At 46.5% G+C, this 17,936-nt stretch overlaps 1 protein-coding gene across 2 annotated transcripts in view; it reads right to left on the bottom strand.

Moving 5' to 3' along the window:
- Positions 1-310: 310 nt before the first annotated feature.
- The window catches only part of ADGRA3 (adhesion G protein-coupled receptor A3), a 499,756-nt gene continuing 482,130 nt past the window's right edge, over positions 311-17,936 (bottom strand). Inside the window, exons 18-19 of one of the 2 annotated variants that reach the window (XM_078678405.1) lie at positions 4,254-4,349; positions 311-2,079 (exon numbers count right to left, since the gene is read on the bottom strand). In XM_078678405.1, coding sequence (XP_078534531.1) covers positions 840-2,079; positions 4,254-4,349 — 1,336 coding nt within the window. In that variant the 3' untranslated portion in view covers positions 311-839. The remainder of the gene's footprint in view (positions 2,080-4,253; positions 4,350-17,936) is intronic. The other variant, XM_078678406.1, reaches the window with a different exon arrangement.

Below are 17,936 nucleotides of genomic sequence, written 5' to 3'. Positions count from 1 at the left end.
GGAAAGAGAAAGTAATTCACCCCTATTAGTTTGCTATACGGTAGGAAGAGAGGAATGCAAACTCCGCTCGCTTACCACATGGGTTTCCATAGTGCGACAAGGCATTAATCTGAGAGACCAGTCATCCGCCGTCAGGAGGGAGCTCTCACGACCGCCGTCAGCCGGCCGCCATCTTCCTCCCACTCTGACATTATTTCAATTAACGTCTTTCCAGCCTATCGTTTTCCTCAGATATACCACCTTACTACATTAGGTATCTGAGGCCGACAGATAGATGTTTGGCACAAAAAAGTCACTGAGCATTTGAAGAGAATTATTGCCTTGGCTAATATTTGAACAATCTCTCAATTTACTCTCTGAGAGCGCTCAACTAAGTCAGACCTGGGCAGCTTTTATTTAACGCATGAAAGTCAAAATAACAATTTAATTCACTTAAGATAGGAATTACAAATGTGAACTAAACAAAGACAAATGCCTTCATCACCAATAAATAGTTGAATATATCTAACACCTGACAGATATGGAAATAAAACACTATTTATTAAAAGTTTAAATACAATCCTGAAATGTGTTCGGACACTAGCATGGGTTACAGATATTGCTTAAGATCTTTTTTTCTGAAAAAATATATAGAGCTGATACTAGTCAATTACCTTTACAATAAAAAAAATGTCTTTTTGTAGAAAAACAAATTGCCATTTAACAGTATAAAAGTTTTTTCTTAACATTTTAGAACTTTTTTGTAGTGTACATTAAAAAAAGTGTTGAAAACAGTTCAAAACTAAAAAAATATATACAAAGTTCATTGTGAGTTTCAGTTTTTACGAAGCAGAGAAACGTTACACAGTAGTTTCGTGCTTCCACAGCCCAGTCCTAATATTACCAGTGCCATCAGCACTACTAGGAGGTCCTTCCTGAACATCGTCTTTAACTGGTCCATTCTGAACTGCTAAATTTACGCCATATGATTTTTCCTGACCATCAATTTCAACAACTGTTGGCTCCTTTATGTCTTTTTTATTGTTGTTGGCACCAACCACCTTGTCCAAATTTCGGCTGTATCTTGGATGTGCAGTACTGGCATCGCTGCTATCCAGTGGCCCTTGGTTGAACTGGCGTTCTCTGTAAGCCAAATATGCCCGCCGACTCCTTGAATGTCCCTCTGTGTTGCCTGGCCGACTCTTAGGCAATCCATTTTGAACACTCCCATCCACACTTGTGGGCACATCATAAGCATATTCTCTGAGCACCGCGAGTCTGCTTGACCGATGCCCCTTACTCCTATTTTTATGATGCCGGCCTGGGGGCCCATTTGTCCGAAACTGAACCTCTAGTGGTGCAACATGCATATTAATGTCATTGTCAACTGAATGCTCCGTTAAACTTGTATCAAGCTGAGGCGCAGTGTTCAGCGGTAATGGCACAACACTGCACTGCACTGCTGCAGCTTGCAAGTTAGTTAGTTTACAGCCTTGAGATGAATTCTTTACACTTGATGCACTCTTGTTGGTGCAAGAAGATTCTTCACTGCTGTTGGCGCACTTGGGGGCATCGCCATTGGAGGCAGAGGCATTCGAAGGCTGAATATTAACTTGCACAGAGTAAGCACTCCTTCCAGGGCAACAAGTAGCTATCCAAGCACGTCTTAAATCTTCGCGGTACACGGCGTGATGCACAATAAGAAAGGTACTAAGGCCCAAGCATGTTGCTCCAAAGAAGCAGCTAAAAATCAAATCCATAGGATAATACAATGAGACTGCCAATGCTCCAAATATCCAGAGTGAAACATACAAGAGCAATGTCAGGCTAGCCCCAAGAAGCTGGGCTTGAAACGTATGCTCGTTCTCTAAGGCAGATGTTGATACTAGGGACACGGACAAGGAATCCTGATTTGCGTCACCATGATCACTGGGTGCAAGATGCTGCTGCTCCTCGGCAGGCTCTTTCAGCTCAAATTTACGTTCTGGGTGTCGTTTCAGTTGTATAAAGATGCTGAGAAAGTACATGAAGTTTATGAAAATAATGAAGCTTGCTGGCCCATAAAAGGCTCCAAGGCTTGGCTCCCATGCCATCCAGCAACTAAAAAAGAATGGATATAGTGCATTAATAAAACAGAAAACGTTCGTATTAATTTTCAAAATCTGTTTAAAAAGGTAGCTTTAAAAGGTATTAGCAAGATGACATCCATAATAAATTAAAGGCATCCCTGCCTGCTTGACGTGCACTAGTGTTTAGAATCTATAGAAATGTTTTGAAACACTCCATATTTTCAATAAAAACTCAAAGTGTATACATTTTCACAAAGTACGAGGCAAATACGGTCTGTATGACCTTTAGTCTGCACATTTCTGCATGTATGTGGCTTTTTTTTGTTACTTATCACACTACTGCTGTGCCCTAGGCCCATCAGAAATAATATAGCTACCTCCACAACATTTGCTGGGATGTGCCCAAACATTGACCACCCTTTCTGTGAACAATTTGTATTATTACTGCAGATTGTCCCACTCTGTTCCATGCAACAAGATAGGTTTCTAAGTTCTCACACTGTTCTTCCACTACAAAATGCTCCCATGTTGAACTGTGTTTGGTGTCTTTATAAAACTGAATGTTTTCAACGCCTACCTCCTGCTACCCATAACTAAATCCAATATTCCTTTACTTCAATGTATAACTTTAATAACTTAGGGGCTGGTGTCCGACCCACATTGCAGGAACGGGACTGACCGACAAGGAGTCGGAGGTCCCACCTGCTGGTTAAAGATGCACGTGCCAGCATGGCAATTAGAAACATACCCATTACTATTGTGGCATGTGCTGGCAGTCAGAAACAGGGCAGAAGCACAACCCTCAACGGTACAGGGTATGCTTACAAACATCCATGCACCTTGTGGCAGACACAATGCGCTGCCTGCCACACGATGCATGGTTGTTTGGAGGGTTCACCACAGGTGCCACACAAACCTCACAGTGGAGGCTGCGAGGGAAACGGGGGCCCTGCTAGGGGCCCGCAAAGTCCATTTCCAACAGTCTATCAATGGCGGTCAGACTGCCATTAATAGGCTGTCTGAAAGGGACATCGTAATCCACAATGGGGTGCTTGAGCAGGCAACACCCTTATTGTAGGGAATTACATTCTGACCCGTGATGTGATAAAGCTTTTGACTGGCCTGATTAACAGGTAAGAGGCAGGAGCATATTGGTAATTATGCAACTTTACTACAGTTCTACTTTGCAACAATATGAAACAACTACCTCTACCATTCAGCAGGAACGATTTTGAAGACGTGAAATGCATACATTTTTACTAAAATATGTCTGAAAATTAGCACTGCCTTTCTTGAAAAAAAGCTGGAAAGTATGAAAAGATATTCTGAGGGCTGTAAGTACAAGCTCTGCTTCACCAAATAACTAACATGCAAGGAAGGATGTCTTGTACTGTTGAGCTGCTCAACCACACAATATTCTAGAAACCCATGAAACAGAACTGTTGAAGCTTAAAAAATCAGTAAAATGTTCCCCTCTGAAGGACAAAAGGTTGAGTAGAAGTTTTAATATATTAAAGGATTCCCTGCGGCACTTCGTCACTATCCACCACCACAGTGTTAATGTAGTTTTGCCATTCCACTGTCTTCCCGTATCCTAGGGTGTGTGCGCGCCTACCTCCCCGGTCCAATGTGCGGAGTTTAATGTGATCAGTTCGAGCGCATGCAGAGGTGCAGTCCGTTCTCAGAAAGGCAATCGGAGGGGAGCTGCGGGCAGGACCCCTGTCACTCTGGCGCGGCAAATAAATCTATGTATGCCAGTTTAGGTTTTTATGTTAGGTGATATGGTGTAAAGTGATTTAGTAAAACTAAATCAACAACTGAGAATCCACCTTGAAAGGCACGTCACTTCCTTGAAAAAGGCAAGCATTTTTAAACCTAATATAGCCAGCTCAGCCTGAAAAAGTATCCGCCTTGTTTTTAATACTTTATAAGGCACTGAAATCGAGTAAACTTCAATATATTACATTTACGGGGTATTTAGTTTAACCACTTTAGAATTTCGGCATCACAACTGCCTCGTACACCTCGAGTGGATTCTCATAAACATGAACTTTTTTGCTTTATTGATTTTGATTGAGGTCAACTCTAAAATGTAGAATATGCAACAACCTTCAGAAAAAGTGGAGCTGCAAGAAAGTAATAATCTGAAATGTAAACCAAATGCTTTATTCTTTACATCAAACGTTAAACAAATGTAGTACTTACTATGGTGCACTGGGTCTACTTCCGTAATTCTTAATATTAGCCGCCGCTGTAATTCCACAGACTATAATTGGAATACCGCCACCAATTAGATAAAATCTACAGAAAAGAAATAACATTGTAAAAAGTGAGTGAGTTACATAAACGCAACTATTCAGAATGGAGAGTTACCACCAGTAGGATAAGAAAACATACACTTAAAACTCTCTCTTATTTGATTAGATTCATAGATGACACAAATGCCTGAAGAATGCTTTATGGAACTTTGAGCCTTATTACAAATCCCTTTTGAGATCACAAACTCTGCAAAATCACAAGGTTTGCGACCACAAAAAGGGTGTTTGTGTACAGTAGGCCTTTTACAAATTATTTTCATATCATAACAAGAACATTTTCGATCATTCATGAATGGCAACTAGGAGGGTGTGTGAAAAATGCCACCTCCTATTTCCGTTTCAGAAATAAATCTATCAGTGATTTATGATCACATTTCAGTCACAAACCATTGATGAATTTCCCAACCCACGATTTGGGGGTGTGAACTGATTCACAAAGGGGTCCTCTTAGGAAAGGAAGGCAGTTTGAGTTCAGGCGACCACTGCCCGCTCCCTCTGAGCTCAGTTTCCTTTTAAGAAACGCAAGCTATTTTCTTTCTTTTTGTATTTTTTGAAGGGTTTTCAGTTTTAGAAAGCAATCACAGTGATGGTGGTCTGCTGTTCCTTGCAGGCCACCGTCCCTCCGATTGCAACTAATCAAACAGGGGGTGGGGAGGGGGAAAGTTTGAAAGGGGGGCGGGTGTGTGTCACAAACTGCAACATTTGTAATGAATATAGATCCAGCGATTTAGACAGTCCATCTGCACAGATGAAAATAATCAGATGAAAAAGAAGAGCATTAAAACTTTGATCAAAGTTATCCACTACAAGAATAGATGTGTTATTAGATAACAACTGTGTTTGTTCTGAACATTTGGCATAAGAAAAATGAAAGGAATGACATGTCCATGAAACAGACTTAAGTAACTGGACTTAGACTTAAACAGAACCATACATATGCGATGAGAGGTGTCTCAATCTCCAGACCATACTCTACAAGTACTGATTCCTCCTGGGGAAGAAGTCTGGCCAGCCATACATTAAGAATAACAGCCTCTGTTGCATACAAGGTAGTCTAGTGTTAGATATAACGTGTCATAGGCCACTTTGTCAATGTATATTGTGCTGCTCAAATATAGTGTGGTTATCTGAGCTCAGGATGTTACACAGCCACACACAGTGTAGGAAACTGGGTTTTTGTTGCAGGAACGCTCCCCCTCCCCCCCAACCACACACACACACACATACACACACACTTTGTGCATGGTATTTGATACAACTTTGACTGATCCCTCACCAAACACATGCAAGACTGCCATTGCAGGCTGTGTGTCTTGGTGCAGACCAAAGTGAAATTACGACATGTCACAAATTCCTGTGTGCCATGTCCCCTACCACTGCATGTAATATTCACCCCTATAGTAGGCCTAAATATTCACCCCTATAGTAGGCCTAACAGCCCTAATGCTGGGTGCACAATATTAACAAATCTTTAGAAACATTGTAAAAATAAAAAACGAATAAGCTGTTAATATATTGCTTTTTGATTGATTCAAATTAGGTATGCTTCTTTTTTCATGAAAATATTGATGTAACGTTAAAGTAATTACTTTACCCGACAGAACCGAAATTAGCACACGATTTAGTAATGTCAGCAACATAGCTCAGCAAGGCCAATGGGGGAGGGGTGGGGGGGATAGGGGTGTTGGGGGAATGGTGTGGGGGACGTGGGAGTTCAACCGACATTTGTGTCATACAAGTGATTGTGTTACAGCAAACAAATGATGGACGGAATGCTGACAATGCAACATTCTCCCCCAGTGAAAAGATCTGGGTTAAATCCATCGTTCTGTTGTCCACTACGCCACCCCAGTTTGGACCCAACCATATGGAAATCAGTCTTGACCCTGTGCCTCATGGAAACAGTCCAGACCGAACTGCCAGGCCAGGTCCTCCCTGGACTAGAAACACGCATCCAGGGACCGGTATCAGGGTATGTCACCCTTTTTCAGCCAGGTTAGCTTTAATCCAGTGGCACAGTGAGCAAGGGACCCACGTCTGGGCATACCCATCCTACTTAGGGCGAAAAGTGTTACAGCAAACAAATGATGGACGGAATGCTGACAATGCAACCATTCTCCCCCAGTCAAAAGATCTGTGTTAAATCCATTGTTCTTTTGCCCACTACGCCACCCCAGTTTGGACCCAGCCATATGCAAATCAGTCTTGACCCTGTGCCTCATGGGAACAGTCCAGACCGAACTGCCAGGCCCTTCCTGGACCGGAAACAAGCATCCTGGGACTGGTTTCAGGGTATGTCACCCTTTTTCAGAAGGGAGGACTTGGCCTGGCAGTTTGATCTGGATTGTTCCTATGGGGCACAGGGTCAAGACTGATTTGCATACGGCTGGGTCCAAACAGGGGTGGTGTAGTGGGCAAGAAAACGATGGATTTAACCCAGATCTTTTGACTGGGGAGAATGTTTGCATAGTCAGCATTCCGTCCATCATTTGTTTGCTGTAATACAAGTGATTGTGGCAAAAATGTCCCAGGTTGTTTGATAGAATTCTGGATACAGGAATTATACCAGAAAACTGGAGAGGGGCAATTATCAGGCAGATCCATAAAAAGGGAGAGATAGAAAGCCCCAAAAAACTATAGGCTGATCAACCTTCTAGACTTGGCTGAAAAGGTATTTGAAAAAAATAATCCTGGGAATGGTAAAAGATTGGGCCAATGTAAATGGCATAGTACCACCGGAACAGGGGGGGGATTTAAGGAAGTGTACTCTACAGTTGATAACTGCTTCACGCTCTGGTCCATTGCATGTAAGTCTGTGATGCAGCTGGGGAGCCTATTTTGTTGCTTTGTAGACCTCTGTGCAGCCTTTGATCTTGTTGATAGAATCCCCCTATGGGAGGCATTGAGAAAATTAGATATTCCTTAAGACCTCTTAAGACTAATTCAAGAGCTGCATAGGAGGATTTGGGCCCAGGTTATTCTGGATACCATGGGGACCCTAACTCAAAAAATACAAGTAAACAATGGGTTGAGACAGAGTTGTGTATTAGCCCCTTTACTCTTCTCGTTATTTGTTGCCGACCAGCCAGAGACTCTAGCCGCCACAAATGGATATATCCCTAAGATGAACGGTAAACATATGGCATGCCTCCTGTATGCAGACGATCTTGTGATTTTAGACCAGACCAAAATAGGCCTACAAAGGAAATTTGGAGATTACTGTAGGTGGAAAAAATTTGAGGTGAATAGGTACAAAACTCGAGAGCTTTGCTTTGGGAAAACTAAAAGCAAATTTAACTGGCACTTAGGATCCGGGAGACTGGAGGTAGTTACTGAATACAAGTACCTTGGAAGTTGGTTTGAGTGGTCTCTGAAATGGAATATCCACTTAGAGGCCCTAAAGACTAGGGCTATTGCCTCGGTGAGCGGACTAAAAAAGTTTAATAAGTCCTTTGGCGATATGTCATGCAGACCGGTGCTAAAAGCCTATGAAGAAATTATCCCCCAGCAACTTCAATATGGAGCTGAATTGCTATGTATTAGTGGAAAAGACAGGTGGGATGCTGAGGAGGGAAAACGTCTGAAGTATTTACTGTCACTCCTTAGTTCGGCTATGATCCAAGCAATAAGAATGGAAACTGACATAATTTCATGGAACATGTTGGCTGCAAAAGCCCTAATAAGATTCGGGGAAAAACTGAATGGGGAAGATGGACAAGAAATTTCTCAGTGGTGCAAGAATGGAGTGAATTAAAATAGGAAAAAAGGGTTAGGGCTAATCTGGCCGTCGTCTGCACTGCTATGAAAGTTCAGCATCTTCCACATTCCTTACAAATTGGTATCTCCAAGAGTGAGCTAAAAGCGCTAGGCAAATAATTGTACTATGAAAATGACTACTAATGTTTAAAAGAGAAAAAATCTGTATATTTTTAGTTAAATGCGTGGCGTAATAAAGTGAGTTACCCATATGTGGACACTTTACCAAGTCCGTTGTTTAGAAACGAAGTGCTGAGAGTAAGAATTGATCTCAAACCCTGTAAGATAAGTAATACGGCAAAAGCAAAAATGATCGGCATAGGAGGGAATTGTATCTGTGGGTTGAACACCAAATGTGATATGTTGCATATTCTGTTGGAGAGCTTTAAAACTCTGACAACAGCAGAGACAATGGCTACGCCCAATATTATTGAAATATGGAATCATGACTCGAGGGCATGACGCAGATTTTTTAACTGAGTTGCGTTTCTTAGATATAGCATGCGCTATTGGTAGATTTATATGGGCAGTTAACACAGTGTTTATTGAAAACAAGTAGAAGTGTGGTGTATTTTTAAGAACTGTACATAGATTTTATTTAAATTTTGGTTTTATCTGAAAAATGTATTTATGGTTTTACTAGATGAAAATTATTATTAAACATGTATTTGTTACCATATTTTAATGCTGTATTGTAGGCCATTGGTCCAAATAAACACATTTTTGATTGATTCTAGATAAAATGTCCCTCCAATACGAAGCTAATTTGCTGCAGGTCCATGTCATGTGAGCAAAGTCTGCCGCAGGGGTTAGACACCTAAGGCATTGAGCAAATCGGGTGGGGTCTATGAGAGACATCCTGCTGGTGTTAAATATACTCTCCGCAGAAATTGATAAAGTATCAGTTTGTGGCGATGGTTAAAGGATACTAAGCGGGTTTGAACACACACTACCATATTTTTTCTGTGATTGGGTATCACAGATCTGCCTCAAAGGCAACTCTGAGCTTAGTGTTGCATGCGGGCAAGAGCGCTAGGCTTGCGTGGTAAAGCTTTGAAATGAAACGGTTCCTGTCTATCTGTAATGGCCAGTGTAAGTGGTGGAAAGCCATTTGGCTCCAGTGGGTATGATGGTATCCAATCCCTAAGTGCAGCCTGGAGACGGTTTAATACAAATTTGCTAGATTAGGGGAGCATTTTGGAAACGTACGTCCTCCATGCGAGGGAATAAGTGGCCATTGGGGGAACAGATCTCCAAATGTATGCAGTACGTATCTTTGAAGGGTACGCTGTACCAGTGTTTCCTGCTTGATTGGCCACCATGGGTAAGACACTAATAGGACTGCCGGCGAGTATAGTATCCGGCCGCCCGACATCAGCAGCAGCCTCTATCACTCTCAGCTGGTCGTGGATATAGTTTGAATATCTAATTTGTCATATGGTAGCCAGCTGGCAGCAGTGCCCTCAACGGCTTCGGTGCAGCAAGCTCTATAATAGGTTTAGCATATGGAATGCGCGCATCTCTATGGTATCAGTGTCGGGTGAAACTGCACTGTGCAACCAGGTAATACAAATGTATAAGAGGGACTCCAAAGTCATATGGGAGGACCAGAGTGTCCCAGGAAATCCTAGGTTGCTTACGCCCCCCCAAATGAGTAATGTCAAAATTGTACGAAGATTTGCAAAAAATGCATTTGTTAATGGAATAGGTATATTATTAAATAGATATAAAAGTTGGGACAGGACTGTCATTTTGATAATGCTATACGACCAGCTATTGTAAGTAGGAGACGGAGCCATTTGTCAACTATGGTCAGTTTTTCCACAACTGGCCTGTAATTAAGACGTAGGATCTGCTCCCTGTCTCTATGTAGGTATATCCCCAAGTATTGGGTCTCATCACCACACCATGTCAATGGGAACTCATCACCGGTTCTATTCGCCATGTCTGTTAAAGGAAATAGCTCAGATTTTTTCCAATTGATGTGTAAACCTGACAAAGCGCTATAGTGTGTTACTTCACGCAGAACTGGTGCTAGAGTTTCAGCCGGACATCATAGGTAAAGTATGATATCATCAGCATACAGTGTGATCAATAAGGGGCCCGTTTTAAACTGCAATCCCCAGTGAAGGTGTTTTTTTCTTTAAATAGCGAACCAAGGGGAAAAAAGCGGCATCCCTACACAGTTCCACGTGAGACAGAAAATTACTTAATCAACGTGCCTTTGAGCTGGATGCGTGCTGTTGGTTGTGTGTACAGCAGAGCTATAAGCATGGTAAATCTTAGGGGAGACTCCCAATTTTCATAGTGTAGCACGTAGAAAAGGCCACTAATGAATCAAAGGCTTTTTTGGTTTCTAGCAATGCCGCTACCGCGGGTACAGTGGGAGATATCCTAGGTAGCACTGCATAGTACCTTCGCAAGTTTAATGCTGTAGACATGTGAGGTACAAAACAGGACTGAGTAGGTAATATTATTTATTCTATTACCATTATCACCACCAGACGGGTCCGCCAGCATTTGTGTTAGTATGTTATTATCAAAATTCAACAATGAAAGTGGCATGTAGGACCAACACTGTAGAAGATTATTTCCCGGGTTGCAGTATTAACATTATAACTGCCTCCAGGAATGTAGGAGGAAGGACTCCTTTCTCCAATGGTTCTGCATACACACCTAGGCGATATGGTGAGAACAAACATTTGTACACTTTATAAAAGGCCCCGGAAAATCCATCAAGGTCCGGTGCCTTAGAACCATTCATCGCATCAATGGCCTGAATTATTTAATCAGTTGTAAAGGGTCCACTCAAGAATTATTGTTGTGCAGCAGTAAGCCAAACTAAGGCTATGTCTCTGAGATATTTGAAAATGTAAGTGGTATCACCAGTTGGGCTGGAGGTGTAAAGGTCAGTATAATAGTACAGCATTTAATTTTGGATGCATAGTGTGTCCGATATGTGGTTGCCATCAGGTCGCTGGAGGCCTGATGTATATGATTGACCCCGTGGCGGCTGCAGCAGCCTAGCTAGTGTTCGCCCTGGTCTTTCCCCTTCTCCGTATCTACAGGTGTTTGCATCTTTCCTCAAAAAATGGGCCTCTCTTTTCCCCCGATTCCTGAAAGTCGGCCAATAAAGTGGCCCGGTGCTGGGGTACTCAGTGAGGTCTCCCTCTGGTCCAGCAACAGTAAATCTGCTTCCAGCTGAGACAGGGTGCCAAGGAGATTGAAAAAGTATTCCTGCATATTTGGAAATGCATACTCACCTAATGTATGCCTTAAAGGGCTCCCATAGCGGGCCTGAGAAGTAACAGAGCCTTTGTTTAATTCAAGTAGTATGTGACTGCTGTAGAAATTTCAGCAGGGAACAGAGTATCTTGAAGCGCCATATTAGGGAACCACCACTATCCTTCAACACCACCAACCCAAGGGATGCGAAGTTTCAAAGGTACAGGGGAAGGATCCGACAATGTAAAGAGAAGGAGAGTGATGTTAAGTTAAGGTGGGCAGCCTGATTGGGACTTGGTCCGAGTAAGCGATGGCTCTTTCAACAACAAATCTGGACGTTAAGGACTCCTCCCTGAATAGGTCCATCAGTAGCCATTCTACAAATTTATCCAAGCGTCCAGTATTTGCAGATTCGGGCACGCTCAGGCAATGCAGGTTGTTTCACCTGCTTCTCGCTTCTTAATTCTCAGTTTTCATGGCAACAATTTTAATGAGTCTTTCGAGAATGTCCAGCTTTTTAGACATGCCGTTCTCTAAGTCTAACACCCTACCCTCCACTGTGTCGAGCATGTTGATCAAGACACTCTCCCATCGTGTCCAGCCTTTCACAGAGGGTGTCGAACCTGCCATCTAGTGCCTTAGAGCTTGACCGCAGTTCCGCCATTAATTCACCAGTGCTCGTCGCAAAATATCTTCCCCATAGCATGGCGCAGCCCCTTTGGCCATTTCCTGGTTCTGTGCAGTGGCAGGAGTCTTCAAGGCATCAAAGGGTTGTCAGCACTGTTTGGGGGTCTCTACGAGCCATCACCTGTAGACGATATAGCATGTTGCCTAATACCACTGTGCATATTTGTTTTCAAGTACCTCCTATCAATAGCTGTGCAACTCTAGGATACTAATATGTCTGTCCTCACCCCAGGGCAGCAGATAGGCTCTGCCACATCATCACATCTAGCAGAGAGGAAGGGGAGTGCCAGTACCCCTTCACCTACTCAGCAAAGGAGATGCTGTAGTTGTCAATTTGTGAGAGGACTGCAAATGGAATCAACAGGCCATCAGCCCTCCGACCTGGGTGTTAAAGCATAGGAGGGGTCCATATGCACTGTGGCCTTTCCAATTGAGATCTCCACAATCCCACCCATGCGGAGCAGCGGCAGGGGCGATATGGAGTAGGAACTACACCAGCAAGAAGTGAAGGCAGCCAAGCCTGGGAGTTACAGAGTCCAGTTCCACCACTGTATACTTGACTAATCGGACAGAGGATTCCCTGGCCAATAAGGATCGAGGTCCGTTGCAGCGCTGTCTTCCGCTTTAATACGGGCAGGTGGGCAGAGAGACAGGCAGGTCCTGCATGGGAAGGGGGCAGCCAGGAGAGGAGTAGGCAGTAGATTGGCCCCGCACGGCATGGTGGCTGGCTCCTCATGCTCACCTAAGGCCCTGTTGCCTCAGGGACTCCGGGGAGAGCGCTGGCTGGCCTTACCACTCAGCCAGGTCTAGGGCACAGATGCGGCCTCTGGCACAGTCCCACAACTCCTCTATCTCCACCTCCATCGTCAACCAGACCGGTTCCGATTACGTTCTCCGCCGCAGTCTCTCACGATTAAGTGGGGATTAAGTGGGGACCCCCCTCGCAGCACAAAAACTCCGACCTTTGGGGCAACAGACCCCAGGCGGGGGGAAATGCACACGAGTCCTCAAGTCAGGCACTCGTGAGCCCAGCAAAGCTCTCCTCACCACGCAGATGCTCATGTGCCACTGGTCTCCATCACGCCACCAGCACAGGCCGCAGGCAAATCCCAGTCCTCTATTTGGTTGTCAAGGATCCTTGATCCAGCACTATCTCCTCCTGGGCCCAGCAGGTCCTCACCATTTGTAGTGGCAGCAAAGTCAGCATGTCAACACATAGGGATGGCAGCAGGTAAGCCAATTTTTGTCTAGGATTTACAGGGATGCCGAAAGTGCTATAACTCCTCGTGGCCATTTCGGCTGGCGGCTTGGCCACGCCCCTATGTACTCCTCTTGGTTAAGCCTAAAACGGCTGGACCACACACCCCCCTAATAGAGCACTTTGGGATTGTACAGCAAGCCCTTGTCCACTAGTTAAGGGAACCCCTGGACTCTTTACACAGTATATCAACTTTTTGATATATCACATAAAGAGTCAGCTTCAGTGATGGTAGGGTGGTCGCTCCCCCTGCCTCGTGCAGCGCCACCAGTGCTCTCCGCCATCTGCCCGCAGTCTTTCACTGTTTTTTCTCCCCACAGATTCCCCTTCGTTTTTTGCCATCTTTGCCTGTCTCTGTTCACTGTTTTTTCTCCCCACAGATTACCCTTCGTTTTTTGCCATCTTTGTCTGCCTCTGTTCACTGTTTTTTTCTCCCCACAGATTCCCCTTTGTTTTTTGCCATCTTTGTCTGTCTCTGTTCACTGTTTTTTCTCCCCACAGATTCCCCTTCGTTTTTTGCCATCTTTGTCTGCCTCTGTTTTTTCTCCCCACAGATTCCCCTTCGTTTTTTGCCATCTTTGCCTGTCTGTTAACTGTTTTTTCTCCCCACAGATTACCCTTCGTTTTTTGCCATCTTTGTCTGCCTCTGTTTTTTCTCCCCACAGATTCCCCTTCGTTTTTTGCCATCTTTGTCGGTCTCTGTTCACTGTTTTTTCTCCCCACAGATTCCCCTTCGTTCTGCTTCCGTCCCTCCCACCACCCTTTTCCCGCCGTTTTTTGACCGCAAATCGGTCTTTTCCCCGCCTACCCTCCCGCCGCCCACCCCCCAGCTGACCCCTCCTCCCCCAGCTACCCCATAAATGGCGGCCGTTGCGAGGCCGCGCAGCGGGCGCCGCCGAAGGCGCGCCTAAGGCAAGCCCGTCTGCGCCCGTCGGCGCCTGGACCGCACCCAGCGCCACAACCCCTGGTCCCCGTGACCCCCACCCCCCCGCCGGATCTACGACACCACCACCCTCACCGCCCTCAACCGCGGACGCACACCGGGTTGCTGCCGCACCACCCCGAAGCGAGCCCACGGACCTTTCTCCTGCCGCAACTGCCGTTTCACCTGCCTACGAACACCCAACGCACCCAACAAGAACAACTCCCCCGGAAACAAACTTGAATGCATCTTGATCAACACCCGATCCATCCACAGGCACGCCATCGAAATATGGAACCTCATCGACTCCACAACCCCGGACATCGCCTTCCTCACCGAGACCTGGATGAACACTTCCTCGGCACCCGACACCGCCATAGCCATCCCCGACGGCTACAAAATCATCAGGAGAGACCGCACTAACCACACCGGAGGAGGCATCGCCATCGTCCACAAGAGCTCCATGCGCATAACGACCAACACCGACAACACGCTCCCCGACGCCGAACACCTCCACTTCTCAATCCACAGCGACCCCAAGACCACCCTTAGAGGCACCCTCATCTACAGACCACCGGGACCTCGCTCAAAATTCAGCGAAGACATCGCAGACTTCATCAGCCCACACGCACTCCCCTCCACCAACTACATACTCCTAGGGGACCTCAACTTCCACCTGGAGAACCACGCCGACAACAATACCACCACCCTACTGGACAACCTCGCCAACCTCGGACTGAAACAGCTGGTCAACACCCCCACCCACTACGCCGGACACACACTCGACCCGATCTTCTCCTCCAGCAAACACATCTCCTTCAGCCACACCACCAAACTATCCTGGACGGGCCACAGCTGTGTCCACTTCAGCTTAAAAAAAAAACGCCGTACACCACCACGCCCAACAACCACCAAGAAGACAATGGAACCGAGTCACCACCGAACAACTCACCACAGCCCTCTCCCAGAACCCACCCACCAGCACCGCAGACCCCAACGAAGCGGCCTCCAACCTCACGAACTGGATCTCAGACTGCGCCAACCTCCTGGCCCCCCTGAAGACCCAGGTACACAAAGACAACCACAAGAAAAACTCCTGGTTCACCCCCACCCTCAAGGACTCCAAAAAAGAATGTTGCACCCACGAAAAAACCTGGCGCCTCAATCAGACCGACGAGAACATGTCTGCCCTCAAGAACGCCACCCGCAAACACCACCAACTCCTCCGCACAGCAAGAAAATCATCCTTCAAAGACAGGCTCGAAAACAACGGCCACAACAGCAAGGAACTATTCGGCATCGTCAGGGAACTCTCTAACCCCGATGCTGAAAACAACGCCATCCCCCCCTCTCAGGATCTCTGCGACTCCCTCGCGGCCTTCTTTCACCACAAGGTCACCGATATTTACAACAGCCTCTCCACATCCAACACGAACCCACCTCCAGAATCCGACACTGACAACACCACCATCCACACCTGGAACCCAACCACCACCGGGGAAACCACCCGCATCATGAACTCCATCCACTCAGGATCCCCATCCGACCCATGCCCGCACCACATTTTCAACAAAGCCAACAACATCATCGCACCCCACCTACGAGACGTCATCAACGCATCACTCACCACCGCCACCTTCCCCGAAAACTGGAAACACGCCGAACTCCACGCCCTCCTAAAGAAACCTAAAGCAGACCCCATCGAACTCAAAAACTTCCGGCCCATCTCGCTCCTCCCATTCCCCGCCAAAGTGATTGAGAAGATCATCAACACTCAACTCACCACCGCCCTAGAATCCAACGACTCACTCAACCCCTCACAGTTCGGTTTCAGAGCTAACCACAGCACTGAGACCGCCCTCATCGCAGCCACAGACGACATCAGATCCCTGACAGACAAGGGAGAGACCGTGGCACTCATACTCCTGGACCTCTCCGCAGCCTTCGACACGGTATGCCACCGTACTCTAATACGGCGCCTCAACAACGCCGGCATCCGAGGAAAGGCCCTGGAAAGGATCACCTCCTTCCTCCCCGGAAGAACACAGAGAGTCCGACTCCCCCCCCCTTTAGATCTACAGCTATTGAAGTCATCTGCGGCGTCCCACAAGGATCCTCCCTCAGCCCCACCCTCTTCAACATTTACATGACCCCCCTGACGAACATCGCACGCAAACACGGACTCAACAGCATATCCTACGCCGACGACACTCAGCTCATCCTCTCCCTCACCAACAACCCCAACTCAGCAAGAACCAGACTACACGAAGGCATGAAGGAAGTAGCGGACTGGATGACAGACAGCCGGCTTAAACTCAACACTGATAAGACGGAGGTCCTAATCCTCGGCCCTACTCCCACCGCCTGGGACGAATCCTGGTGGCCCCCCGCCCTGGGCAGCACTCCCCAACCCACCGACCATGCCTGCAACCTCGGCTTCATCCTGGACTCGTCCCTCTCCATGAACAGACAGGTCAACGCGGTGACATCGGCATGCTTCAACACCCTCCGCATGCTCCGCAAAATCTTCCGCTGGATCCCCACCGACACCAGGAAGACCGTCACCCACGCCCTCGTCACCAGCCGCATGGACTATGGGAACACTCTGTACGCCGGCATCACTACCAAGCTACAGACGAAACTTCAACGAAACCAGAACGCAGCCGCACGACTCATCCTGAACATCCCCCGCCACCACCACATCTCCGGACACCTGAAGAAACTTCACTGGCTCCCAGTCAGCAAGAGGATCACCTTCAGGCTCCTCACCCACGCACACAAAGCCCTTCACAACCTCGGACCAAAACTCATCAACCACCGCCTCTCCTTCTACTGTCCTCCTCGTACCCTGCGCTCGACAGAACAAGCCCTGGCAGCCGTGCCCCGCATCCGCAGGGCCACCACCGGGGGCAGGTCCTTCTCCTACCTGGCAGCGAAGACCTGGAACTCTCTTCCCAGCCACCTGCGCGCCACACAGGACAACCTCTCCTTCAGAAGGCAGCTCAAGACCTGGCTTTTTGAGCACTGACACCCCCCCCACTCCCCCCAGCGCCTTGAGACCCCCACGGGTGAGTAGCGCGCTTTACAAATGCAAATGATTGATTGATTGATTGAAACGTAGCTACGAAGAAATTGACTTGGGAGTGTACCTTAAATAATGGTACCACTGTGTGAACCAGCAGAGGCTGAATGGTGAAACTGTAAGAATCTCGACACGTGCACTATAGTCATGCACACGGTGCTCGTATTCCAGGGGACGTTGAGATTGGTGATGGTAAACAGTATGCCTCAAACATTGTAGATTTGGAGGCACTCCTCAAGAAACAGGCTACTTGATCTAAAAACCTTGATAAATAATTTACTGAACACCTTGAACAAGTTGATATCATTTAGGGTGGTGAGTCTGGGGGAAATAGATAACATAGATTGGGACGAGGCCTTCCAGCAGGCTACAGATCAGTGCAGCTGCATAGTGTGCTACACACCATGCAGACTTAAGATTATAGGGCTAATTTATATGCAGCTGTTCCTCGGAGGGTGTGGACTGAGAAAAGATACCTTCCTCACTATCAGGACATGCCTCATGCAGAGTTCTGTGAAAGGACAAGCAAATTCCATGGCCAGAGAATGCTGCTAAGAAGACTTAGCATTGGTCTGCTGCGAAGAACCTTTCTAAGATGTAAATTAAAGTTAAAGTGATATCCCATTTTGAAACAGATTTG

This window comes from Lissotriton helveticus, chromosome 2_2, assembly GCF_964261635.1.
Source record: "Lissotriton helveticus chromosome 2_2, aLisHel1.1, whole genome shotgun sequence".
Classification (NCBI taxonomy): Eukaryota; Metazoa; Chordata; class Amphibia; order Caudata; family Salamandridae; genus Lissotriton; species Lissotriton helveticus.
The sequence above is the reverse complement of the archived record's forward strand: the minus strand, read 5'-3'. Positions and strand labels throughout refer to the sequence as shown.